Here is a 26,466-nt window from a genome sequence, read left to right on the forward strand (position 1 = left end):
TTACCGTCAAACACATATTAAGTGCCTAAGAGTTAAAAACAATTGATTGCGGAGTTTTACGCTTTACCAAAACGGGGTATGCCTCGTTATAACAAATTGCGGCTAATTGCATGAAATTATCAAACATTGGAATTGAAAGCCTTTATCAAAAACTTAATTGGTTAGGGCGGGATTTAGTGGATCTAAAATGAAGGAGTCAAGATCACATTGGTGCAAACGAGCGTTAAGAGCCAAAAAACGCCCCGGAGGCTAGCATCGGTTAAGTCATTAATACATTAGTGCCCCAAGGAATACCTGGTATGCGATATAGAATGGCGGGGTCGCAAGTCTTCAATAAGTGGGATCCTATCCTACACGTAGTATCTAAGGCAAAATAAAATAAAACATGTAGACTAGGGCGGCGCAGTGATTTAAGCAGACCATGCATGCATTTAATTATAAATGTATATCGGTTGGTTCCACTTCACTTCCGATTCGAAGCAATCACGACGTCATCAACTCGGGGCCCCCACCTCCCAGCCTCGCTCACAGGGCCGTCAATCAGGTAGCGTGCGCGGTGCGCACAGCCGCAACCAATGATGGCCCTGTAACATTTTGGGCCAGCCCTCTCGCTGCCGCACCGTAGCCAGCCAGCTGAGCCAGTGTGACCTGTGACGCGTTACGCGCTGCGGCTGCGCGCTCACCGCCCCAGCTCCTTCCGTCGTGTCAAGGAGTGACTGTGGAGACCACCACCACCACCATTCTTCTTGCCTGGCCTGGCCGGGGCCCTGCTGCCCTGCCCTGTTCAGCACTTTACAGTACTGTACCTGTCTCTCTGTACTGTGGCTGCGGGCGGGCGGCACTCTGCGCGACACAGACACACACCAAGTGACCAAAATAATTGAGGTGAGAGAGAGTCGGTCGCAGCGGGGCCCGGCCGGGGGTTTAGGGGGGGGGGGCCGGAGAGAATCGAGTCGAGTTCAGAGATGGGGCAGACATACCAGGGTGATGGGGCTTGATAGCTGAGTTTCAAATCGCTATGTGTGACTGTGACATATTCATAATTTCAGTGTAATTATGAGTGACATTTCAACCCCTATGAGTGACACTGTCTTGCAAGCAGAATATCATACAATGAAGACGCTGGAAGCTTATAAATATTTGAAATTAGACTCACTTGGGTATAGAGAAACTCTGAGAAGATCTTAAAACTGCTGCAAATGCCAGATTTGGCTGACTCACAATTACAAACTAAATTATCAAAATCATGTCACACCTACTAGCAATCTGAAACCTTGTCAGCTATGAAAGAGGGTGGGCATCACTTCACATGACAAAGCTTTGAAGACCATGCCCATACTTACATATTTCATAAAAGTGTCGATAGGAAGTATGTTTTTATTCTACTGCTATTTAATTGCTACCCCTGTACAATGCTTCTTGCATAGTAAACTCGTGAATTTTGGATAGAATAATGTATTGACTAATGAGGAAAAAGGTGAAAATAATGCTAATTAGGCAAAAATAAAAGAGAAGGAGCATGTTAAAATAGGGAGAATAAACCAAATCACTTTAACCATGTGGTGGCTCTTGTCCAAGTCGGGATCATGCAAAAATGAATGTGATGGGAAAAGGTTTATCTCATGGACTGTTGTGAACGTAGTCGGTAAAGCTGCACTGCAGGGGCCACCTTATTCATAAGCAAATGTTGTAATCTGGAATGTAAGACGTTTCAAGTAACTACTAATATCATCCATCATCTCAAGAGTATCCCTAGTTTACAGTATTGTCTTTTTATCGTTATTGGTCTTGTGTCTTTTTATCTTTATTGGTCTTGTGTTGAGTCTATGCATAAAGATACGTATTTTTTATAACTACTTGTGTGGTGTCCCTTTGTAGTGTTCTTCAATATGTTACTGTGTATGATCATAAATGCTTTTCACACTGCCTCTGAGATAAGCCTAGCTGCTCGTGCTACGTTACCACAGGGTTGAGCAGGGGTTATCAAAGGGTGTAGCCCCCTTACTCTGACTTAGGAAGAAGGGTCCTCACTTGGACACTGGCCAGCCATTGCCAACTAGAGATCCCCATTTCTAACAAACAACCATTGCAATTTTGAGAGGAGTAAACATTTCAATGCTCATTAGATTCCCCATGTTAGACTAATGTTCTGATTTGTTACCTTTGCCTCAAATTGTAAAGCGCTCTGATATCCTTAGGGTTCAAGTTCGTGCTAAATAAAACTTTATAAATAACTAAATGTAACTTTCATGATCGAGGTAACTGTTAGCAGCAATACTACGCGTCTCTCCTCGGAGACTCTGGCATCTTTCAATTGCTCACTGTCCTTTTTCCCAAGCACCACCCCCCACCCCCTCCAAGGGGCGGCAATCTGAGGGGTAGCCCCGGGCGCCACAAGCTCTAGCTACGCCCCTGTCTCCCGCCCTTCCTATGTAAAAGGTCCACTCACTCTCACCTGGACAGTCCCCTTAACTCCGTATAGTGTGAGGGATGTATGAAGGGTGAATGTGCATGCCTGTGTTTATTTGTAATTCAGTGGAAAGTCTGATGTGTTAGTCTGACTGTGTGAGTGTGTGTTGGATGTTATTGGACTCCATGTGTGTGTGTGCGCATTCAAATTGGTAGTTGGCTACCCTGTGTACATATGGGCCCTGTGACCCTGCACATTCCCTTCACATTCCATACTCCCAGTCCACTCAGTCCCTAAGAACAAATGTTCCTGAATGTTGTAGAGTCTCTGCTCCTCCACTCTCCCTACCTCAATCTGCATACCTAAAGGACCTGACCTTCTCGACTGTCATTGAGAAGCATTTTCCTGGTCCATTGGAATCTACACTGGTTCATGACCCCTGCTTGTGCTGACCATGCAGTGTCCAGCCTCTTTTGTTATGGAGGCCCCCCTGCCTCCTCTCCTTGAAAGCCAAGGATGAAGAAGAACTGTTTGGTCTCTTGACCAGCATGTAGGTCGAGAATGTTTTCAATATCCAACGCAAAGGTGCATATGAGTGTAGCCGAGATTACTGCGCTCTATGGATAGCACTTTTTTGGTAACCACCTTCATTTAAGACTGGAGACAAGCCTGTGCCAAAAAATAGAGAGGAAATTATGCTGGGATTGTCTTGTTTAAGGAGCAAATTTAAGGAATCCTTCAGAATAGCTTTTACTCAAGTCGAGGGCAGCCTATCATTACTGCATAGAAGTTATCAATGTTGGAGAAATCCTGATTTCAGCTTGCACAGAAACCGTTTGGTCTCTTGACCAGTACTTTGTGTCAAGATGGTTTCAACATCCAAAGTGAAGCTGCACATATTTATTTACATTTATGTAAACACACACACAGGCCATTTTAGGCTTGAAACGTTTTCTTTTGATCACTGTTCAGGTCTAAAATTATAATCCGAACAATTTCTGGAAACGCTTTACATGTGTCTCAAACCAGTCATGCTGAGTTCACCATAATGTAGCTTTGTTTGAAATTTCTATTGGGTCACGAAAAAGAAGGAACATAGCTCAGTAGATTGAGTGCTGACTTTGAGACTTGCAGGTCATGTGCTTGGACCGTAGGCTGGGCAATTTAGCCTTTCATACTTTTGAGGCTGATGAAATGACAATCATTAAATTTGGCAGTAACTCTAATTTTTGGAGTCTATAAAGTGCTTCACTTGATCCTCCTTTTTGAACCGATTTCTAGTGAAAACTCCAGCCCTCTGTCGCAATATTTTTTATAACTCTTTTTCGCTTTTGGTGTTTAATCAGCCCAATCGGTGATTATTTATAAATGTAGTGTTTTCTTAAAGGCAGAGTACACAATTGTTTTGCTGATTTAGCTACAATAATCCTCAAATCTCTTGTGTTCGATGCTTGGTAGGTGGTATTGGACAGCTGGGGCAGATTGTCAGTTGCTATCTCTCAGACCCTAAATGAAATTGTTTTTATTTTGTGGACTAGAAGAAAGTGGAAGTAAAATCATAATCCTCCCTGTTTAAAGTAGCGTGGTAAGTTTGCACTGCGGTTTTGCGGATGCTGAGAGAAGATAGAACTGATGCTTTTCACCATTACCACCTATCACCCATTGACATGAGGTGATTTCCACAGAAATATGTTTCTTTCAACTGAAAATCTTCAAACCAAGGTTAACTTTCAGAAATAGAACTTGCAACTCTGAGCAGTCTTCTGAACAGGTGCTGCTGCCAAAGCTTCCAGGAGTACAATTTATAACTTAAACTTGTGTGCCAGTGGTCCTTGAATACTAGAAGTCGCCTGAAACTCGGCGTTAAAGTACGCAAGGGGGAAGCAGGATACTCAAATTGTCCCTGATGGTCTTAAGTCAGAAAAAGAAAAGCAGTGCCAGAAGAATAGGCAAAGCCATGGTCCTGATAAATTAAAGGTGACCCCAGAATCCAGTGTTAACAGCTGCCAGTTTATACATGTATTCGATAGCGCATAGCGGGGTCAGATCCAAAGTGAACTGTGTTAAATAACCTGACCACTTGAGGAGGATTTGGCTATGGCACAGTAGGATTCATCGTAGAAGCTGAAGTAGTGGCATTGCCTTCTTGTATAGAACATATAGGTTTGTGGCAGTTTTCTCAATAAGCAGATCTTCTGGAAAACACGTCCATGTCTTGCAGAGGGAGATGGGTGGGCATCGCCTCCATTTCATATTGAAGAGAGGGGGAAACGACTGGCAGGAGTTCTCACAGAATCAAATATTTAGTGTGCAATAGTCATTTTCTGCACTGGGAACAAGATGAGTGCACACACCACCAGTGAAAACCTGTTGGGATCCATGGTTCTATGAGTCTGAAACCTGGATTCCTTGGTCAGGAGGCGTTGCGTTAAACCATAACCTCCGATTCCTAACTCTCCCACCTTCTCAGTGTTTTTGTCCCTAACCCACCTTGAAGAAATGAGACTTCATTTACCGAAATATTTTTTTTTGTCTCTTCATAACATAAATTGAAATATAAGACTTAACAACTCGCTTCTACCAGGTGTTGATTATCTGATGCGTATTTAACATGAGGATTGGCCTTTGACTTCTACTGCTGTAAGACCCGGGAAACGAGATCCAGCCGACCAAGACAAATTTTGACTTTTGCATGCACCGAACTCATGTTATTGACAATGAGTCCTCATATGTTTTGTTAATTCACAACATTGTTGATTTAAAGTGTAGGAGGAAGGCAGTATAATGTGTGCAGTTGTTAACAGCTGAAGTTCAATCTTAATTGCCTTCCCAAACCCAGCACCAAATATGGGGTGGACTCCATTGTTGGCATGATGTTTTACCATCTTCGATTTGCTGGCAGGCAAAAATGCAACTTCTGCTGATCTATCTTGGCTCTTGGCTTTAATGTTCTCAGCTCGTTGAGGAAGAAGAGGTCACCAGGCAGTTGACCTAAGCTTTTAAATAACAGTAGTCAGTAATAAGTAGCTGGGAATGCTGTCCTCGGTAATGTTGGGGAGTGTGGTTCTTTAACACTGGTTCCTGATGTTTGGGGGAGAGAATGATTTCTCCTGCATGATCAGCTTATATTTGAATTGAATTTTTAAATTGCACAAGGAATTTAGGGGGCCACCTCTAACTCTCCAGTGATGCCCTGAGATCATTCATACAACACAGGATGTAAACATGTAGTCTTAAAGAATAGCCCCCACATTAGAGATAATTTAAAAGATAAAATCTAACTTATTAGGATGGATTTACGTTACCATGTTGGGAAGCGAATAGTTGAGCCCGGACAAACTATGTAAATTGTGTTTGAGTGGGGCTTAAAGGGCCACTGTAAATTCCAACCACTGGGGGCTGCATTGGGTAAGATGTTCGATTGTAGTGTGCAGATTTCCTTGACTTACTGGCAGTTGTGTGTGTCTGCAGAGATGTATGCTGAGAAGTTGATGAACTGCATGCTTAGAAGGGTGTGTAAACTTGTTCTGAGGAATTCCTTTCATTTCTTTCAGAGAAGGTGATGGTCTGCTTTGGGGACATGTTCATTAAGTTTCCAAAAACAAAGACGACAGAAATGATTATAAAAGGTAAGAAATTCAGATTCACCCAGTGTATGTTTGTCACTATGATCATGCCTGTAGCAGAGATTGCCCCACTCACACCATGTGCTGCACACAAGGCTGCATGTACCTGGAACTGTTAGCTGTTCAACCCACACCTTTCATAAAATCTGTTCCCTTCACTTGTTTGACTGCATTGCTACATTTTTAGTTGTGAATTTAAGCAAAGCAAAAGCCCAAAAAAATTAATGTGGATTCTACACAGTGACCTACATGGGGCTAGATAACAAAAACAACTTTCCTGTATTTGTGGAATGTGCTATATGTTTATATGCTTAGAATCGCCCCCTCACTGTCGCAAGACAACTAGTGGTTCAATTTGTAAAAAGTGCATTAACTTAATTTATTATACTTTATAAGCTTTGTAGAGAACAAACCTGTAACCCTGTCTCTACTTCTGCGATCTGATTTGGTTCGAAGTGAGTAGCTGATGTTTGGTGTAAATGGTACAGGCCATGGATGTGCCCACCAGTGTACCATACCGACTAGTAATGCTCTTGATTAGTCTTCAGATGGCAGTGTTATTCATATTCTCTTGGGATTAGAGTTAGGTAGTGAGTTTGATGGGTCAGGGACAGGAAGCATTTTGAATGCTAGGGGCTCGCTGTATTTGGCTTTGTTTTGCAAGTCTATTAAGGATACTCCGAACAAGGTGGATTTCAGTTGTTTAATCAATAGGCAGTAGGATGGTTGGGTTCCGAGGGCTATTGTTGTTTCAGAGCAAGGAACTCAGTTTCCAACTTGTGGTTCTTTTAACTAGACAAGTTTTGGTAGATCGGTGCAGAATCTTATACAAACTAGGACCTATTCACACAGTGAATCTAATCCTCAAAATCCCACCCAACAATTGGAATATTTGTTGGGGCAGCAGCTACCAATATGCCGTCTGTGCCTACTGGATCTGGGTCACCACTTTCAATAAATTAAAACTGGTTTAAAATGTTGCGCTGTATTACCCACTGTCTTCCCCCTCCTCTAAACCCTCCCCTCCTATGAAGGGCTACTTCAAGTGAGGAAAGAAGGGGAGAAAAAATGTGTGAAAAGGGATGGTGGAGCCTCACAGGAGTAACACCATGGAGGTCCGCAGGATGGTACTCGTCTGCAACCTAGGTTCTTATCATCAGCCTAGGTAGCAGGCGAGTACCATCCTGCTGAACTCCATTATGGTACTCCCGTGAGGCTCCACCATCCCTTTTCACACATTTTTCTCTCCTTCTTTCCTCTTTACTCACTTGAAGTAGCCCTTCATAGGAGGGGAGGGCTGCCCCAACAAACATTCTAATTGTTGGGTGGGATTTTGAGGATTAGATTCACTGTGTGAACAGGTCCTAGTTTGTATAAGAGATATTGAGTGGGGGATGACCTGTTCTCTACCCCTTTAGCTCCTTTATGTATGACCTCCTCTGCAGAATATCTGGACTTTAGATCACCAGGATGCATCTAAGGGGAGGCACTTTTCAGGATATTGTTCCCTGCCATGGGAGGCCTTGTGTAAGAGATCCACTAAGAATTTTGTTCTTTTTTTCATTGAGCGCCATGGAGTCATTTGAAGATCATGGTTATCAGGTTGTGTTTATGCTGCATGAGAAGCACCTTGCTCGCATTATTCTGCATGATCTGCATTTTTTCGGTAATCATTTCAGGCAGGCCTTCATATTGAATAATAGAGTAGTCCAGTCCTGAGAACATTGTGACCTGCAAAGCTCCAAACAGTGGTTTCAATGGGGTTGTAGTAAGACCAGCTTTCGTGAGCTTATTTGTGTGGTACTTTTTTCTTGTTGACTTTTACATTTGCTTGGGCGATGAAGAGAGGGGGGCGGGGGTGGCGTGAGGAACAGCTGTGATTGTACACGTTCCCCATTGAAAAACATCTGTGATTAGGTGTTGTCCATAAATTGTGCCTAAGCAAAGGGTAAGATGTTGAAAACAAAGACTGAAGAAAGCGACAGACAAGCCAGGTTGCACCTTATTTAATTTCCAAACGTAATGTTCAAGACCTGTGCACAAATCATCCTCACTTGTCTCTCTTCAGTGCCTCTGTAAGACAGATTCCAAATGTGGTTGAAGCAATGAGGTGCACCAGGAAAACAAACCCAGTCCAGTATATTTCTTGAAAAGATTCTTTATTCCAAATTCATGTACAATAAATGAAAACCAGCCAACGCGTTTTGTTCCCAAAAAACACTCATGGAACTTCGTAAGGGCTCTATATTAGAGTAGGAAAATGTCATAAAATCCATAACGATCCAACAGCAACCATTATAATAATTGGGAAATCCCAGGCCCAATGTGTGACACCTTGATAAGTATCCTCTCGCGTGTACTTGAGTTTCGGTGTGCGTCAGCTGGGTATAGGTTGGTTCCAGTGGCAGTGTGCATGGGACCAACATCTGGGCATACCCATCCCACTTAGGGTGACATCCTAAAGCATACAAAAAGTGATGGATGGAATACTTGCATCAATAGCCACTTGTAATTACTCTGGCCCCATTGCAATCCATCCTTATTTTGCACACCATGCCACCTCAGTTTGGACCCAGCTGTTTGCAAACCAGTCTTGACCCTGCTCCAATGGGAACAGTCCAGCCTGAACTGCCAAGCAGATCATGTCCTGGGATATCCAAAAACAACTTGAATAGTGTAGCAAGCTAAAAGCGCTTTGTTGGAGGTTTTGAAGGACTGTGTCAAAGCGAAATGAACTATTACTGGGCAGGCCTGAGCTACCAGTGTATCAGTTCTGTAGCCAGAGTCTGTATAGTGATGTATGGTTCATGTGTGACAGGCCTCAGGGTCTCACCTTACAGATATCTTGCATTGGTATATTCTGCAAGAGAGTAACAGTCCCTGCTTTCTGACCAGTAAAATGAGCCTCAGGTTTATCTGCAAGGTCCTTCAGTCCCTTTTTATGAAAACAAGTAGTGATGCGAGTATCATTTTATCTAGCTATCGTATACTTTGAAGAAACCAAGTCTGTGCAGACTAGCTGTTTGGACTGTTGGGTACATTTAGTCTTTTCAAAGTAGCATTTTAAAGATTTTTTTTACATCTAAGAGATAAATCGATCTTTCCGCCAGACAAAATTATTTGGATAGAACATTGTAAAAGATTGTCTGAGTTTTTTTTTTAGTTTTTTTTTTAACTTTATTTTACATTTTAAGCCAGTACACCAAAGAGTAAGCAGTACGTCTGCTATTTGGCACACACATTAGGCATGGTAAACACAGTCAGCAACGTATTACCAACAAATTTGACCCAAGGCCAGTAAGCACTGCAAGGTCTAAGTAAGACTATAAAATTACCCTACAATTAGTTTTGATAGTGGCAAGAGCAATCAAACTCCTTGATGGTGAGGACGCTCTTTTGGCCACATCTGATCTTAATGATGACCAAATATTCCTTGGGTAGGATGAATAAGGAAATCGGGATGGCATACATTTCAGATTGTTCACATCATGTTGATAAATCTCTAATCCAGTGCTTCAATTTAGGGTCCTTGCCATGGATACAAATCATAGCCACTCTCTATTTTGCTAAGAACAGTGTCAATGCCATGCATTGGCCCTGTCGGATATTTTTTACATACCTCAGCAATCCCTTGAAGCGTGAAATCTGCAGCTAAGAGCCTGTCATTTTCAGCCAGTGCAGCTATTCGATCTTGCCTGAACCGCATTGTTTGGCGACAATGCGAGGCAAGATGTAGGGATTAAGCCTGGCACCACAGTGTGGCTTTCAGTAGCAGATGATAGCCCATATATGAGCATGCTCACTAATAAGTTTGATGTATATATTTTAAGTGTATTAAACAGACTCTACCATTCGTGGATCTCACTTGCATTTGCTGGCCACAAAAGGACCACTATTCAGTTAAGTTCAAGTGTATTTGTTTGATTAGATTCGGACTAGGCTAAACATTATAATCATCACATACAGTTAGAAATATCTAAAATTATTAATAGTATGCGTCTGAAAAGCTGTAAACACAAATTACAGAATTACAGTTGGACCACTGAGCATCTGTTACAGTATGTTCCAGTTCACGTTTCCTTTTGTTTTTAACATTATTTCCTCTGCCGGTAAGTCATCAATGATACTATTGTATAGTCTGATGAGCATTTGGGCTGGGCTAGGATTAGATTTTTCCATTATGATGACCTGCCCCTTTAGGAGGCTCCTCCGGTAGAGTGGGGAAAAATCTAGCAAAAGGATTTGCATAGGTCTCTATATACTAATACGTCATTGAGAGCACCATTCATATATTCTAAATTGGTCTTAATGGTGGTGTTAATGAACAGATCACCTACAGTATGCAAGTTCTTGTTTCCTCGAACTTTTAATTGTGTTCCTTTCTTTTGTTATTGCTCAGCTTGGAGTATTAATTAGTGGGATGGGCGGCAAGTACATTTCGCTTCTGCATGTCAGTAAGCCTAGTCCATGAGAAGATTGTACAGTTTACTGCATGTATATCTTTCCACTGTCTATATATAGTTTTTGAAATAAGGCTGCCTTTAATGTGCAAGGGGCTATCAATCCAGCCTCTAAATTCTGGTGCGGGACATGCTTCATTTATTGGAACCAAAAATTGGCACATCAGACCTGGCCTACGTAATAATGATTCTTGAAATGTGGGACTGCATATCCCCCTTTTCATATGGCAATTGGACCTTAGACCATATACTGGGCTGGCGGCCTTCCCATGCAAGTCTAATCAACATGTATACACAAAATGGGCTGCTCCTAGAGTGTGTTATTTTCAATTCCTTACAGAGTTAAGCAGAAATGCAGTGCCAACAGGGGCATCTCATAAAAAGTTATGGACTGGCCTCACACACCGCCCGGTGTCATGCTTAATCATCGGCTGTCCTCGCCCTCTGAAAACTTGGTTTGATAGAGGGCGGGCATACACCTGGATACAGGGATGCACTTCTAAATCTAAGTGATGGCCGTGGAAAAGTGTTAGGTGATTTAAAAACCATTACATTCGTCCATATTCATGGCCCAAATATATGGTGATTAAAAGAAGTAGACAGTGATGTGGGATATTATTCTCCCTTCACCGTGTGGTATGTGGTCGACATCTTTCTGCCATAGTGTGCCCAAGGGGTACGCGGCATTCTTCAGGACCAAACAGAGGGAGAGGTGGGTGGGCGGGGAGTGGGAGAAGGGTTTGGTAGGGGGGGTTAATTACCTAAGGCTTCACGTTCCCACACCTGGTGTGAGAGAGGAGGAACTTTCCTCTAGCGTGACAGAAGGGGCTATGGGATTTAAAGCGCCCTTCTTAGTGTAGTACCAATGCAAGTAACTCTGTAGAGAAAAAAAATCAAAAGAAGTGAAGGGCAAACAATCCAAATAGTGGAAGTATGCACGCAAAATGCATCATCCTTACGGTGTCATCCATAAAGCGCGCGTGGTATGGTCTTTATGAGACACGTGACATGTAAACGTGTACTCATACAACCAAAACAGAACAAATGGTAAAGTACCACCTCTTACCCTAAATTCTAACCTACTTGCTCCATGGGAGGGCGGAGGAGAAAGGACCTACGTGTGACTTTCTGAAAATGAGAAGTACAAAGGGTGTCCGGCATGGTGGTAAAACCACCATCACAAACTAGTTACCGGTAAGTTTATTTAAAAAGGTAGTGAACATGTCGTCCAGTATCTCCCTGGGGGTTGGTGGAAACCCAATCCAGGATTCAGCATTAACCAATTTTTATCAAATAATGTAAAGTTTTTAAAAAACCTTAGAAATTGCAGGATTTCAGCTAAAAAAGGGTCCCAGAAAGGCAAACGCGTGGTATCCTTCTCTGGTGAGCCAGAAAAATTACCTTACATTTTCCCTAGTTTGGGGAGTTTGAAATGGGGCAGTACAGTAGTTGTTTTTAATCAAATGTTAACCATACTAATTTGGAACTACGTTTTAAAACCAAAGAAGGTAGTATAAATGTTGCCTCTTATAGGCATGTTTTTCACTTAAAATAAATACTTCACATACATTTTTTTTAAATGGTATTCTATGCAGATGATGTGCTTCTCTGTCTTTCGCGTCCATTGCTCACTATTCCTTGGAGGATGCTGATCCTTGGTCTATATGGGGATGCACACGGCTTACCATCAATTGGCTCGAATCTATTTTTATACCCTTAGGTGGTCGCAGATTGAAGTTATCCTTTGTTGTTCTGCTTAACATCGAACCTCATTCTTTAGGCTAAGTTGCCCCTAAATGTCTTGGACTGCACCTCTTTGTTTACAATAGCGCACCCCAGCTTGCTTTATATATTACAAAACTATCCCTTACGACTGCTGCAATTTTGGTGGTGCCAACTGCAGGTCACGATTCAGGCCACCTTGTAGCTTAACCAACCTTCTGCTTAGCGAATGGGGAATACGTCTCTATTAAGGCTGGTGGTCAATATGTGGGGGATGGGGGAACCCGGAGTTTCAGCTGGAAGTATCTGGGATGGGTTTGTGCAGGATTGATAGGTTGCTGTATGGCACTCTTATTCCATCTTCTCTCCCTGAGCCTACAACGGTGGTTCTTGGGACAAGACGTTCTAGTGGGCTTGAGGGGATCGAAAGATTACACTGGCAACCTCCTATGGGTAGGCCGGTGGTTGCATGAGGCTGCCTTCTTTGAAGGGTTTGGTGGGTGGGACAGGATTGGGATCTCCAGAGTGGTGAGACTTCTGGCAGGGCGAACACCTTAAGTCCTATGAGGTGCCGCAGGAAAAGTTTGGCCTGCATCGGTTTCATTTTTTTGGGGTACCTGCAGCTGTGCCACACCCTGGAACAGCATTACTGCTCAATGAGGAAAGTCCCTGAATGTAGTCCCCGACCCCTGGAGGTTCCAGATCCTTATTGGACCTATTGCGAGAGGGGGATTTCACAAATTTACCAATCCCTTATAATACCTATAGGCCCCAGCGGAGAAGTTGTTTAGCCGCAAGACCTGCAGGTTTAAACCTAACTTACCTGGGCTCACCGTATGTGCCACTTTTCATACTTCTCTTCATCTCACCAAGCTCCTTAGCATTAACTGTCGCTCACTGGTGCGTCGCCATGCTGACATTTTGACTATTTTTTCAGGACCATTTCCCTGACGACTTGTTTCTAACAGAAGGGCCCTCTAAAGCTTTCAGATATGCGATCATTAGCTTCATATTACTGCTAGTCTTAACACATGCTAACTTCAATATTATTTGTGACCTTAATCTTCAGTTTGAAGGCTGGCGAAATTAGCAACCTCTTCGACAACATGGCAGCCGTGCAATTAATCCAATGAGTTACATGCGCAACTCGTGCTGCTGGTCACCTACTTGACTCCATTTTCTCTAGTCTAAGCCACCTATGTGTCTTACCCCCTCTGCCCGTGGCCTGGACCGATTACTTCCTGATCTCTATGTCCATCTGCATAACTTGCCAGGCTCCCACCCGGGCACTGGACCCCAACCTGAAACCTCTCTGGCATAAATTACACCTGCAGGAATTTTGCTATTTCATTGAGGCTATCCACCCCCAGCTAGCTCATAACAGCTGACCCCTCACTGAAATCTTGGCTCACCTCCGCCCTTGACAGTATCATAGCCGCCAGCCAGGCCTTGGTCAAAAAGAAGCATTCAGCCCCATGGTTCCACAAAACCCCCATCTCCACTAAAAAATAATGTAAGGCTATAGAGCGTTCCTGGAGAAAAACGTATAATCCCTTCTCTAAAGCACATATATGGATCAGCTATCAAAGCTTGCCATAAACAGTTTCTGAAGTCCAGTGCAGAATATTTTTCGTCCAAAATCTTGGATATTTCTCAACACTGTCTCAGGACTGCACATAGTATAGAATCTGCTCTACTAGCAGTTACTGAAAATCTCCACAGTTCCATGGATGAAGGCAGATTGTAGGCCCTGATTTTGCTCGATCTGAGCACTGCGTTCAACACAAAAAAAGAATAGTACAGCACTTACACGATATTCCTGAGCGAGCGCTCGTTTCAAGTAATTTCCTCTCCTTTTTTTCTTCCCAACTTCAACCTCTGTACTACGGATCCCCCAGGGCTCTTCTTTGAGCCATATCTATTTAATAATTACATCCAACTGCTCGCACAGGTTAAATCACTCCGGCTTGCACTGGTATCGTACACGGACAATACCCAGCTCATTCTTTCTCTTTCTGAGAATTCAACAAAAGTCATGGCCAGTTTTCAAAAAGGAATGATTGCCGTTGCTAACTGAATGAACCAAATTGTCTTAAGATTAAATGCCAAGAAGACAAAATATTTTGCTTGGCTAAGACTCTTTGGGTGACCATTAGTGGCCAGCTTCACCTCCTAAGCCCAAATCAGTCTTCAAAAACCTGGGATTCTGGATGGATGATGCCCTGAACTTTGAGGCCCGAGCTAAATCTTTGACAGGCAATTGTTTCTGGCTTCTACAAAGCCTCAAACCCATCATTCACTTTTTCGACCCTTGCACCAGGCAAACCATTGTGCAAGCTTTGATTCTGTCCCTTGCCAATTCCTTCAATGTCTTCTATTTAGGAGCAAACAAGGCTGTCAAAAAAAGACTTCAGATAGCCCAGAACGCTGCGGCTAGACTGTTGTTCTCCCTCCCAAAATTCTGTTCCTTCTCTGGCTCCTCCAGAAATTGCACTGACTTCATGTGGACACGGACATTCACTTCACTTGTATCGCCCACAAGACCCTACACTCTAAGGGGGCACCCATCCTGGCAAACCTAATTTCACCCTATCTCCCATTCAGTCCTCTCCAGTTGGCCGATATTAATGTGGCCATTGTCCCTAGAGTCTGAGAACTAGGGCGGGAGGGAGTTCCTTTCCTGCAATGGCCCCCAACTCTATGGAACAATCTGCCTCTCCCTCTCAGGAACACCCAGAACCTTTTGCATTTTAGGAAATCACTCAAGATCTTGCTCTTTGCCAACTAGCCTTCCCCTCTCCCTTCCTGTTCTGTGTAAGTAGTCTTAATCCCTGTTCTTGGGTTCAGCGCTGAGAAGCTCCGTTGTTGGGGCAGCTATGTGCTTTACAAGACTTTATAACAACCGTACACTCCCCTGACTGGTTTGTGCTTCTCTGGCAAGATGGGAACAGTGGATGGAGCCCCAGGACATTCAAATCGGAGAGATGCTTGTATGGCACCCAGAGTGCAGGTTATCTACTCACGGTTTCTGTTCATATTGCTCAGTCAACTGCACATGACCTGTAAATAGCCTGATCGACTTTGGCACGTGGGTGTACTAACGTCACGGGCATGTTGGCACTGTTCAGGGACACCTGCTCACTTCTATCATATGGTATGGGCATTTCTGTGATTGCGAGATACTGGAGCAGGATCGTTTGCATCCTGACTAGGGTTCTGGGGAGGCCCATTGACAACTCATAGCTGCCCATTCTGTTGGGAGTCCTGGATGGGGTGTGCAATGCCAGTGGGGATTGAAGTGACACTGGAAAAGAGATAATGTTAAATGGTGGCGGCTGCCCTCTCCTCCCCCCAATGGATTCCTAGAAGCAGGCGAAGGACTGATGCGCAACACAGGAGAAGGCCGTATTCAAGGCCAGGGGATGCCCCAAAAAGCATGCAAAGTTATGGGGAAAATGGTTGGAATGCCGTGAAGGTAATGTTCAGGTTGGATGTGATGATGTACTCATTATGTACTTATTTTACTGTATTTTTGGACATGTTTAGGGTTGTTGTTTGCTTCAGAAATCAGTAAAATTAAGTTTTAAAAAAAGTGATCTTGCTCATACTACAATATTTTCAAATTGTTTTTGGATACCAGAGAGAATCCCAGGCCAGAGAGCGAAGGAATCAAAATTTGTCTCTGTCATATCTTGAAAACCATCTCATCTTTACAGCACCACATAGTCTCACTACTTTGGTACCTATTGTGCAGGGGTGTGGGATTCTTCGAACCCGGCGCCCAGGACATTTTGTTTGGGGGCAGGAACAAGTTTTCATGTTTATTTGGTCCTTGGGAGAAGGTGGCCCAACTCCCTGCACTAACCCTTTGGCTGCCAGTTAAAATGATCACATTATGGTTCAAGGAAGGGCATTGTCTGAAGTTAAGGTTATAATTGTGTCCATGTGTTAATGTTGTTAAATCTTATATTTATGATTCATTAATACAAAGCCTTTTGTTATTAGGGTGAACGCTCTAAGGAAATGTTGCAAGTTGCTCTATGATTAGATGTAAATATACGCAAAAGCTTAAGTAAGATTGATGTTTCTTTTGCTTTCACAACAAAATGTTCATAAAAACGCAACTAGGCAAACACTGTTTTGCTAAACTACTTTGAGATTTTAGTTGCCGATCCTTTGAAGCATCATTTAGTAAAATGTGTTGATGCATGCTAGTATTTTCCAAAACCTATTCATAATGGGAAGTCAGTGTAACCCTGCTGATGAGGCCCCTTACATCCAGTACTGTGGTTTCTATGTCTATCATTGGGTTTTGCCATTGCTGCTTCTGGGGTAACGCCCTACACCTATTATTGTGAGGTATTTTGATCTGATTATGATTCTTGGCTTGTGTCACCTTTCTGCTGCTGTCTGCCACTCCATAGAAAGATTACTCTGATGGTTCTCCTTCCCCTTGGGGTGTGTCGGCTCTGCTTCTGGGTAAACCCATTATGCCAACTACTACCTTAGTGTCCATGGTCATCCTTGGGGTGCACCACTGCCAATCCTATATTCCCTCTTCTTTATATCCACCTACTCAGCTGCCTGTACATGTAACCTTCATAATGTATGTATGGAAAGAATATGCTACTGGGATTCGCACACCTTACTGTTACATGTGCTTCAGGACAGCAACCAGGTTTCCACCACAGTCTGAGCTCCCTCCGAGGCTCCTAACCAACACCAAAACTCTTCCAAAATAGCCCGAGATAAAAATAAAAAACACTCTACCAAACGTGTACAACAAACAGCTTTAATTTAGTTACTTGAACACACGCTTAGTGCTTTAGGGACAAGGGGGAAGGAACGTGCTATATACATTGCCTATATAATACAGTACAGCTCAACATTCTTAGCACTACGTTGGGAATGTGCTTTACTGTTGCAAGGCAGCCGTCTAAAGACAGCATGGTTTCAGTGGAAAGAGGGTAGCATTATTGTTCCCTGTTCCAAACTCTGTTTTTTGATTGATTTTTAAATTGATATATTTTTCTTTTCCTCACATTAAAATTCCTCAGTGGTAAGAGGCAAACCACAGGCTATTATTTATTCGAACATCTTTGTGAGCAGCATTGATGCCAATCGGGCCAGGGAATATGGGGGTCGGCTAGGCATTTGTTACCACAAGATTGAAAAACACTGGAGGGCAGGAGAGGCACAGCAACTCAAGTAAAAATAAGGGAAAAGATTGTTTTTCACATTGATCTCCCTGTGATGAGATTTTAACACATCTCAAAGTCTTGTCTCTGAATAGGCACAGTTTTACAGAGCTTGCCATAGCTGGTAATCCGTAATCCTTATCCCCAGGGACCAGTTTAAACGAAGCTGGGTAAAAGCCCTATCCCCCTCCAGGATGTAAGCCTTTTTTACCTTCAAACTTGGCACCTTAGGCCCACTTAAAGCATTTCCAAACTTAGCCCGGAGATGAATTCATCTAGAAACTGCTGCATCTGCATGGTGGTTTCTTTCTCCTCACTTAAAGAAAAAATAAGCAATTTGTCATGATTCTCTATCGTTGAGAGGCCAAAGATATGTGGCTCTTAATCCAATGTGAAAATCATGATGGGAGGAAACAGGAGTTTAGTTGATTTAGTTGATTTCTAGAAGTATGAGGCATACAATGTTGTGGAGCGTTCCCGAATGCAACTGCTCTCCTTTCGGTGTAATTTCACATTTATAGCTGATGATCGATATCGCTTATTTTACCGCTTGCAATGCTTGTGGTGCACATTTTCAGAGCTTTATATATGCAGAACCATGAATGACAGCTGCTTCTTCGCTGACCTGTGATTTGAGATTTTCTACATAGATGCAAACGGACAGAAATCAAAAGAGGACGGCTGTTCTCATCTACTCTGTTCATATCTCTGCCGCATGCGTAGGCTTCCTTGGCATCTGTCTTTGCTTCTAAGCACGTCTTACTTGCAGGCTGTACACAACTCGTTGGCTGGTTCTGATTGTTTTTTCAATCTTTGTCTTCTCTTTTTGTACTTTCAGATCAGCAGCGGTTGGATGAGGAAATCAACAAACTGCGGAACGAGCTCAAAGTGAAGGTGAACAAGCTTTATGAAGCACAGGGTGAGTGGACACCGTGTGAGGTGCCTGGACACTGTGTGAGGTGCCTGGACAGCCAACAGCTGGGTCTGTACATGGAGAAAAGGTAGATATTGAAAGTAAGGCAAGTGAATGACCCAAGGAGGTGTCTGTTTGCCAGAGATAGAGAAGGTACATTTTCCATACGACCCTGCTGCAGTCACCATTTGTGCTTATGTTTGGAGCAGTGTATTTCCAGTTGAAGGCAATGGTGTTTGAGCCTTGTAACCTTTTATTTTCAGGGCACTTGCACCCAATAGAAGCCAAATGGGGTTCTCCAAATACGGGTTTCTACTGTTTCCTTCTTACATATCCAGGCAAATGATTTTTGTTTTAGCACACTCTGCGCTATTTTCTATTGCAAACCCTTGCCATGACCTGTCTGCAGGCTGAATATGTAAAAAGAAACTCATTTTGAACGAAATTCCGTAATCCTTTGTTGTTTTATTCAGACAGATGAATATTAATCCAGAACACTCGCCAGGGAAAAGCTTACCTGAATCTAGAAACTACAGTATCTCTAGGATTTCATAGAGATCATGTCTGCATAAATACTCTTAATGAGCAGTAAATTCACAATTGCTCACTAGATGAGTACAATGTCCCTTTGGTGAGCGGTCCCAATATCAAGAAGCAGTCGAAACCTAGAAAGAAAAAAAAACATTTTATAGTTCGGCACACACTATTTGTGGGCTACACACATTTTTCCCCAAGCTTGGCCGATGAAAAGAGCGTGTCATGTGCCTTACTATTTATTTTTTATTTAAAAAAAGGATGTTATTTCATATTTTAAAGCTTGCTTTCAAGACAATTAACGTCTTGGTTCTACCACCATTGGATATCCTGTGTAGACTGGTAGTCTCCAATCATAGTCTCGTTGTTTTTGCCCTGACAGATGGCATGTCTCTCCTAGCTGCCTAACTCTAGCAGTTGTCAGTGGGGAAGGTGGTCTCTTATTCCTGAAAAGGCTGACCTTTTGAGTAGACTGGATTCTTAAAGCCACGTGGAAGAGAGTACGTAACTGTTTTGGGTTGAACATTTTTATCTATGGGTTATGCATTTTTTGGTAGCGTGTGACCACATGGTAGCAAGATGCCTAGACTGCACAGGCCTTGGAGCCTCTAAAACCAGCATGTTGAGGTATGGGGTCGCGACCTAGTACTTTTGCTTTAGTGTCTCTAATCTCTAGAGAATTCTGGGCCTTCCCAAGAGAAATATCCAACAGAGTTCCTATGAAATGGCGTTCTTAGCAATGAGCTAGAGCTAGCCAGGAGCTCTTTAAGTGTATAGAAAAATCTATGTTGAGACAAGCGTTTGAACTAACTATCGTTTTTTTGGTTCTGTCTTTCTCATAGACTGTGCCTTTATTAGCCTGTTATTGTGATATGGGTGCCTGCTTGCAAATATGAGATTCAATTACATTGACCAGTTCAGCAAACTCTTTGAGGCTAAATGGGAGGCATCTATCTATATTAATTGCTTCACCTGCGACAAACCGGAGGTCTTGCTAATGATTCTTCTTGAGGCGAATATTAAAGTTGCATCTTGGAATTCTTCTGATACCTAGATGTATTGCCTCCAGATTTTTTGCCAGATGAACCACCATAAATAGGTGCAGGTCATAAAGGACTAAGAAAGGGTTGATGTCCATGGTCTATTCAAACGCAGTGAATCACCTGGAGGTAATGCCTTTCTTTTGTTATGGAACCATTCAGTAGCTTGGCAAAGCAGAGGCTTTTGTACCGCCTGTCTACTTTATGAAGGGGGTTGGAATGTTCAATGTGTTTCTTTGCAATGTTATTTTCACAACCCATTGGTCTTTGCTGGTAGGAGGAAATCCTTCCTACCAATGGAATATTAAAGGAACTGTGGTCGCTATAGGATGAAAAATGTTTGGAGGTGTCTGAACAGTGGGCATGAAGGTCGGCAGGCTTCTGTGCTTGGGATGCTATATGTCCTTTATTGAGGAAGTATTGGAAGATAGTTGATTTTATTTTGTTGCAGTCTAGCGTTGCATGCTTGAGAATTATGGTAGCACAATGTTGTTGCAAGTAGTAGATCTGCAGAGCTATCATTACATTGTATTGTATTGTACTGCAGCATTTCTATATGTTTCACTTCCACTGTGTGGGCTACCAAAGCTCTCGTCTAAATAAAACTTCAAGCTCTGCAGTGTAGGATTTGTGGTTGGAATAGTGTTGTCTTTGTTTGTGATCCTATGTGGGAAGTGTTTCCTTGGTGTGCTGGATGAACACTAGGTGCGTTCATTGTGTTACAGGAAGCAATACTTAGCAGTGTGATTGATGAAGAGGTGTGAGAGACCGACAGTTTATGGTTTTCATTGGGTTGGCAGTACTTTTTACAACTCTGCCATTTCCTGTTGTAATTTTTATTATAGTAGTCTACTTAGTTGGTTGATGCACTATGTTGTTGAATCTGATATTTTGTTTAAAGTTTTTTGACCTGAGCTGGAATTATTGGAGAGAGAAATGGTGAAGGAGATCTTCCCGGACAGGCTTTCCTATCAACATCCCATGTCTGAATGGTATTGTGAGTTGTAAAGCGGCAGTTATAGTGTGTAGCTAGTTGAAATCTGCAGTGGTGGGCTACATTAGAATCGGCTGGTTGGACAGCAGCTTGTGACAGATCTTTTCAGCTATCCCATGCCTGTTGACTTGTGGGGATAGCTGGTTTATTGGCTGGTACTGTACTGGGTGATGGTCATGACCTGTAGCATGTATGTCTTATGTATGTGTGTGTAAGATGATATAGTTATAGTTTTCTGCCAACAACTGAGAGTTATCATGTGTTTGTTGGCCAGAAGGATTATATATGAATTGGCAATACTATTTAATGCCCAGATCAGCCCTTTTTAGTTTACCTGGATTGGGAAAGCAGCGTTCCTCTTTGGCTGTTTCAGATCTGCGGGTTGTAAGCGTAGACTAAACTTGTAAACTTATCTTTGTGGGTTCAATTCTAGGGTTGAGGGACAATGTAGCTATATTGGCAATAAACACGTTTTCATCTGTCTTCTGAAGTGAATGTTTCTGCATGCTTCAAATCTTGTCCGGTAGCAAGTTCCAGAGCTTGGCAGTTTGTTCTGGTTTGTTTTTATTGCTTAAATTTAACTTGTAGATATACTGGTCCTTTCCCTTGGAAGGGTCTGTTGACAATGCAGAGTGCCTTGAACGTTGTTGCCAGTGTAGCTATAGGTATCCAGTGAAGTGATTGCAGGAATAGAGTCACGTGTTCTCTGAGGCGAAGATGGAGAAGGAGTCTTGTGGCAGCATTTGGATTAGTTTTATTATGTACATGACAAATCTGGGTCCACTAAGGCATACATAGCCTGTTGCATAGTCATAGCTTGGAAATTACGAGTGAAGATGGCTTGTAGTTTTTGTGACTGTGTTTTCATTGTGTAGAAGGCGCTCTTTATGATGTTGATATTTAGTGTCCAGGATAGGTCTGATGAATACATGGGTTACCCTAGATTTTTACGTTTGTTTTACATGTTTCTAGGACTTTGTTAGGAATTGGAGAACACTGGGCTCTGCCGTCAGGATATCAGAATGCATCGCTGTATGTTAAAACTAAGGCTGGTGTGCCCCTGCAAACACAATGATGCTCTGCCTGTAGTGTCCTGTAAGTCTTTTTGACTTCAGGTCCACAATAGAAATTACTTAACTACTTTGGGAAGAAACACATTGTCGATAATGGCAACACTTTTCTGATTTTAGCTGAGCATGCTAATGGAGCATTAAGCTGCTTCGGATAGAGTTGTCTTTGTAGCGAAACATGGCTTTGCCAGTGTTGGTGGATCTAGAAAGTAGTACTCTGGCAGTAGGCTCAAACACTGGACCTAAGTGAAGAACTACTTTTGTATGTCTGTAAGTAATGGTTTCCTTTGGCGAGGTGGTTGAATTCCTGACATGTTGGGAGTGTTTATATCCACTTTAGCCTTTTTAGGCAGTATCCAGTAAAAAAAGGACTATTCCTGCTGTTGAGGTGGATCTGGAATGTGATCAGCATGATTTTGCTGACTCTTTTTGATCTGTTTGGCTAAAACATACAGAAATGATGCATAAGCTATGTACCTCATGACCAAATATGTTATCATTCTATGGCATTTATATAGTGGGCAATCCGCCATTAGATTGACATTGTATAACTAGTAGTAGTCTGCGTATGACTTTCCAAAAGGTTCTGGATTTACCATCACAGACTAGAGTTTGAACCTCTTTCATTACGCTTGTTAAAGGGTCTAGAACAGATGTCCCTTTTGTTTGAAAAGGTCCGCAGCTGAGTCTCTTGTGGTGATAACCGATGCAGCTTGGAGGAGAATTAAAAAAGGATGAATATTGTAAATGTTTGACATTACAGGGTTAGGCCTCAGTACATTGTTCAAAAATTATTAGAGCAGGTGAAGTAGGAGAATGAAAAAACTTCAGAACCATGGTGATCTGATGGAAAATAATGAGTGCAGAACTTCAAGATTCATCAGGCAGCTGCAAATAACTTCTCTGTAGAATCAGTTTATTGGGAAATGGATAACATTTCTGACCCAAGGGAGGACTCAAGCTGTCAGTGCCATAGAGGTTCAATGTATCCTCTGTTAATGGATGAAGCTGTAGTTATGGGACCAACACAGAGGAACAGTGCTCACTGATGAAGCATCAAGTTCTGCTCCGCTCCTACCAAGGTGCGAAAGACTGCCGCAAAGTCCATGAAATCTCTCCCTTAGCAACATCTTCTGAGCTTCTACGTGGAAAGGACGGGGACTCGTCAGATGAAAGTTCCTTAAACCCTGTAGGCAGGCAGTATGAGGAAAAGCTGTTTAGAAGAAACTTCTGCTCTTTATGCTTTACTTGAAGTGTCTTTAACACGTCTTTTGGAAGAGGGGATAATTTCTTGTGGCAATCGAAAACAAAAAGGGCAGCCAAAAGAGCACCCCTTCCGTAAAAGGTTTGATAGCAAAAATATATTGAATGCCTCAAAAAGGGGGACGGTAAGGTGATGCCTTTTTTCTGTAGATAGGTAAACAAGAACTGGACTTGGTTAGTAGTGGCACAAAGTGAAGGGCAGAGTCCGCATACAGGAGAAGCTTTATTTTTTGGTCCCAATTGTGGTGCATTCCCAAAAAGTTGTGAAGATTGTAGTACAGAATGAAACAGTACCTGGTTCATAAAATAAAGGCCAGGCCTGTGGTGGATTGTGTTTTATAAGATTCCAGATTTTCATTGCCACCTATTTGATAAACTCTGCCTATATAACATAAAAATAAGTGACTGAAAGATTCACCACTATACACTTAAGAACAGCACGAGTTTCATCAACCCCTCAAAATACCTCTTTGTGAACATCTTCAAGGTTTTGAGGAACACATTTGTATTAAACAAAACTTCCTCTGGTTTTATGAAGGGGTGTGAGATTCTGGATGTTTTCCAGTGTTTCCCCCCCCACCCCGCTCCAAATATAACGACTTCTTGTTCAGGTACTCCTCTTCCCCATGATTTCTCCTCAATCTTTCTTTTATTTATCTCCAACGTAAGCGCTTGGAAGTGGCACCCAGCACTCTTGAAAAATAAGTTCCATTACCTGAAGCTCAAGCAGGTCAAAACAAAAATCAGGCTGTTGATCTTTTAGTCAATTGCACTAGCTCCAAACAGCAGGCAAGACATGTTTTGTTCTGCAACAAAGACTGTATCACAGGTTATCACTGCATAGTCCATGTGTGATTCATTTTGTATTCTGGAACCTGTTGCCTGAGACACAAAACCTGCGTAAGTAGGGGAGGGCAGGACTGTAGAGACACCTTCACACTTATGGTGGTAGCACAGTAGGCCTCTACTATCAGCCTCTGAAGGATAAGCAAATGTACTTTCAACTGAGAGTGTGAAATCCTCTCCGTCTCTTACATTTTTCAGCCACAAACTTGGTATTTAATTTTATTCTCTTTTTTTTCCCACCTAGGTAAACCAGAACTGAAAGGTTTCAGTTTAAATGCTATGAGCAAGGAGGAGATGAAGGCCCTAAACAAGTTCGTGCAAGGCTGATGACATGAACTTGACTAGAACAGGAGGTACAGGGGCTTTGGAACACACAGGAAAAAAGGAAGACAATCCATGGACTCGCCACAAAAAAGTAACCTGCACGGTCTCCTTAAGGTCACGGATGGCTTTGAGTGCGGTAATATGTTGGTCACCTGTCCTGGACACTAGCCACAGCGCCTCCCTTAAGGGAGGTTTATTTTTCTGAAGAATGTCTCATTTCGGGCTTCCACATGGAGGCAGAATATTGGCTTTAAAGCCTGTAACAGACATGTTAGGTCTCTGCACTGCATCTATCTCCGTCTTCAAGTAGGACTTCTGCTGTTCTTCTCCAGATACAGGACATAAGGAAGGCATGGGAGGACTGGGATCAGAGCCCAACTACTGTGTGGGTGGCGTGTGCCAGTGTGTGTGTTGGGGGCGGAGGAGGTTTGCTGAGAACTTCGTTTTCTTGTTTTGAATAGTGAGAATTTTTATAGAAATAATGTACTTGTATTTTATTAAAATGAGGCACAGATGTGTGTAAATATTACCAGAAAAGTATTGTTGTGTTTGTGGTAATAAGGTTAATACTACAAGAGCCTAATTGCTGGCCAGTTTCTCTTTTTGGACTCTGGAAGGTGACATCCATGTGGAATGACTATGTTAGGCATAAAACTAAATTTGTGCAAACAGTTGTGTGGAATATATTAAAAATGGCTATAAAAGTTATCTGAATCTGAATCTATGGCAGGGCTATTGGCTGTGGAGAACAAATAAATGTTTCACATTTATTTGGATTACTCTTGTTTATAAGAGACAGCTTGTCAACTGGCGAACTAAGAGAATGTTAAAACCCCATAGCAGTTGTATTGGTGGGATGTTTTTATGCAGCACAATTGGACTATTAAATGGCATGGTAGCACATTCAATGTCAAGTCTTTCTTTCATACTCGCGTGCCAGCAAAGAGGAGTTAAGTATACTGAGTAAGAGCCAGCACTGGTAATTTGACATCTCATCAAAGTGCTCTGGGAGGGATTTCTTGCCTTTCTTTGTAACACACTTCTTAATCTCCCCTCTTAGTTCCTTATTCTCCAGCAACAGTCTGTGTCATTAAAGCTCTTATGGTGTGTATCTGGGGCCAAGCATGCATGACCTGTCCACTTTCACTTTCTATTTACGTTCACTGTGTTCTTGAATAATCAGCTTCTCAGCCATGTGGGTCCCACTGTTCTAGATGTCCTCTAGGCTTAACCAGGACCCATACCAGGATTCAAGGGCTCAGGGACATCTTAAGGATTTTGTGGGCCCTGGGCCAAAAGCATTCTTGGTGCCCCTATTCTGAACTGCTTTGAATTTATGATCCAGTTTCATCTCTATAATTCCCTCTTAGGCACAGTCACTAATAGTGCAGCAGTACACCTTTGCAAATTCTAAATGTATTTATATCTATTATTCAGGGATAGTGATGTGTGTTTTAAACATTGTAATACAGAAGCATCTCACTTTTATTACTGCAAATAATTTCTGTGACACCATCCCATTTCTCATATGTAAGGTCCTGTTTTCATCTAAAAGAAACAGTTTTATGGATGTTGCAAGGCACATAAACACTACATTTGTCTGCAATAGCCTTTCACACATCACCCACATTAAAATGAAAGGAAAACACTATTTAAAGCAATCTGTTTAATAATCATACAAGGTCATCAGGGCAAGAGTCTCTCCAGAACAGAGCTGCCTCTATCAGGGGGCCCCCTGAAAGGTTGGACACTTGGGCCAGATCCCACTTAAAACGTCTCTGCAAGGGCTCAGTTGATTTAAAGGCAGATTATTCTCACAATGCATCAGCTAGACTTAAATCTGCAGCAGAAAATAAAGAGATGCAAGTGAGGCCCACGTTTCTTTAGGCTTCTCCTAGAGTGGGAGACAGTTACATTGCATTGTTGTCAGCTTGACTTGGCCTCGGAGAGAGCTGCTTCTACAGATTGACACTTTGATTTTTAGCACTAGTTTCACCACAAGCACATATTTAAAAACATTGACAATGGCTTAGGTCAGCTCATCTGCCATCAATCTCTGGATACTT

The 26,466-nt window shown here is 42.5% G+C and overlaps 1 protein-coding gene across 1 annotated transcript in view; it reads left to right on the plus strand.

Annotated features, from left to right (window-relative positions):
• PDRG1 (p53 and DNA damage regulated 1) overlaps window positions 1–25,303 on the plus strand; it is a 43,469-nt gene extending 18,166 nt beyond the window's left edge. The window contains exons 3-5 of the mRNA XM_086932681.1: window positions 5,965–6,039; window positions 18,255–18,335; window positions 24,321–25,303. Of these exons, the coding sequence (XP_086788807.1) occupies window positions 5,965–6,039; window positions 18,255–18,335; window positions 24,321–24,403 (239 nt within the window). The 3' untranslated portion in view covers window positions 24,404–25,303. The remainder of the gene's footprint in view (window positions 1–5,964; window positions 6,040–18,254; window positions 18,336–24,320) is intronic.
• Window positions 25,304–26,466: the final 1,163 nt, after the last annotated feature.

This window comes from Lissotriton vulgaris, chromosome 7, assembly GCF_964263255.1.
Source record: "Lissotriton vulgaris chromosome 7, aLisVul1.2, whole genome shotgun sequence".
Lineage (NCBI taxonomy): Eukaryota > Metazoa > Chordata > Amphibia > Caudata > Salamandridae > Lissotriton > Lissotriton vulgaris.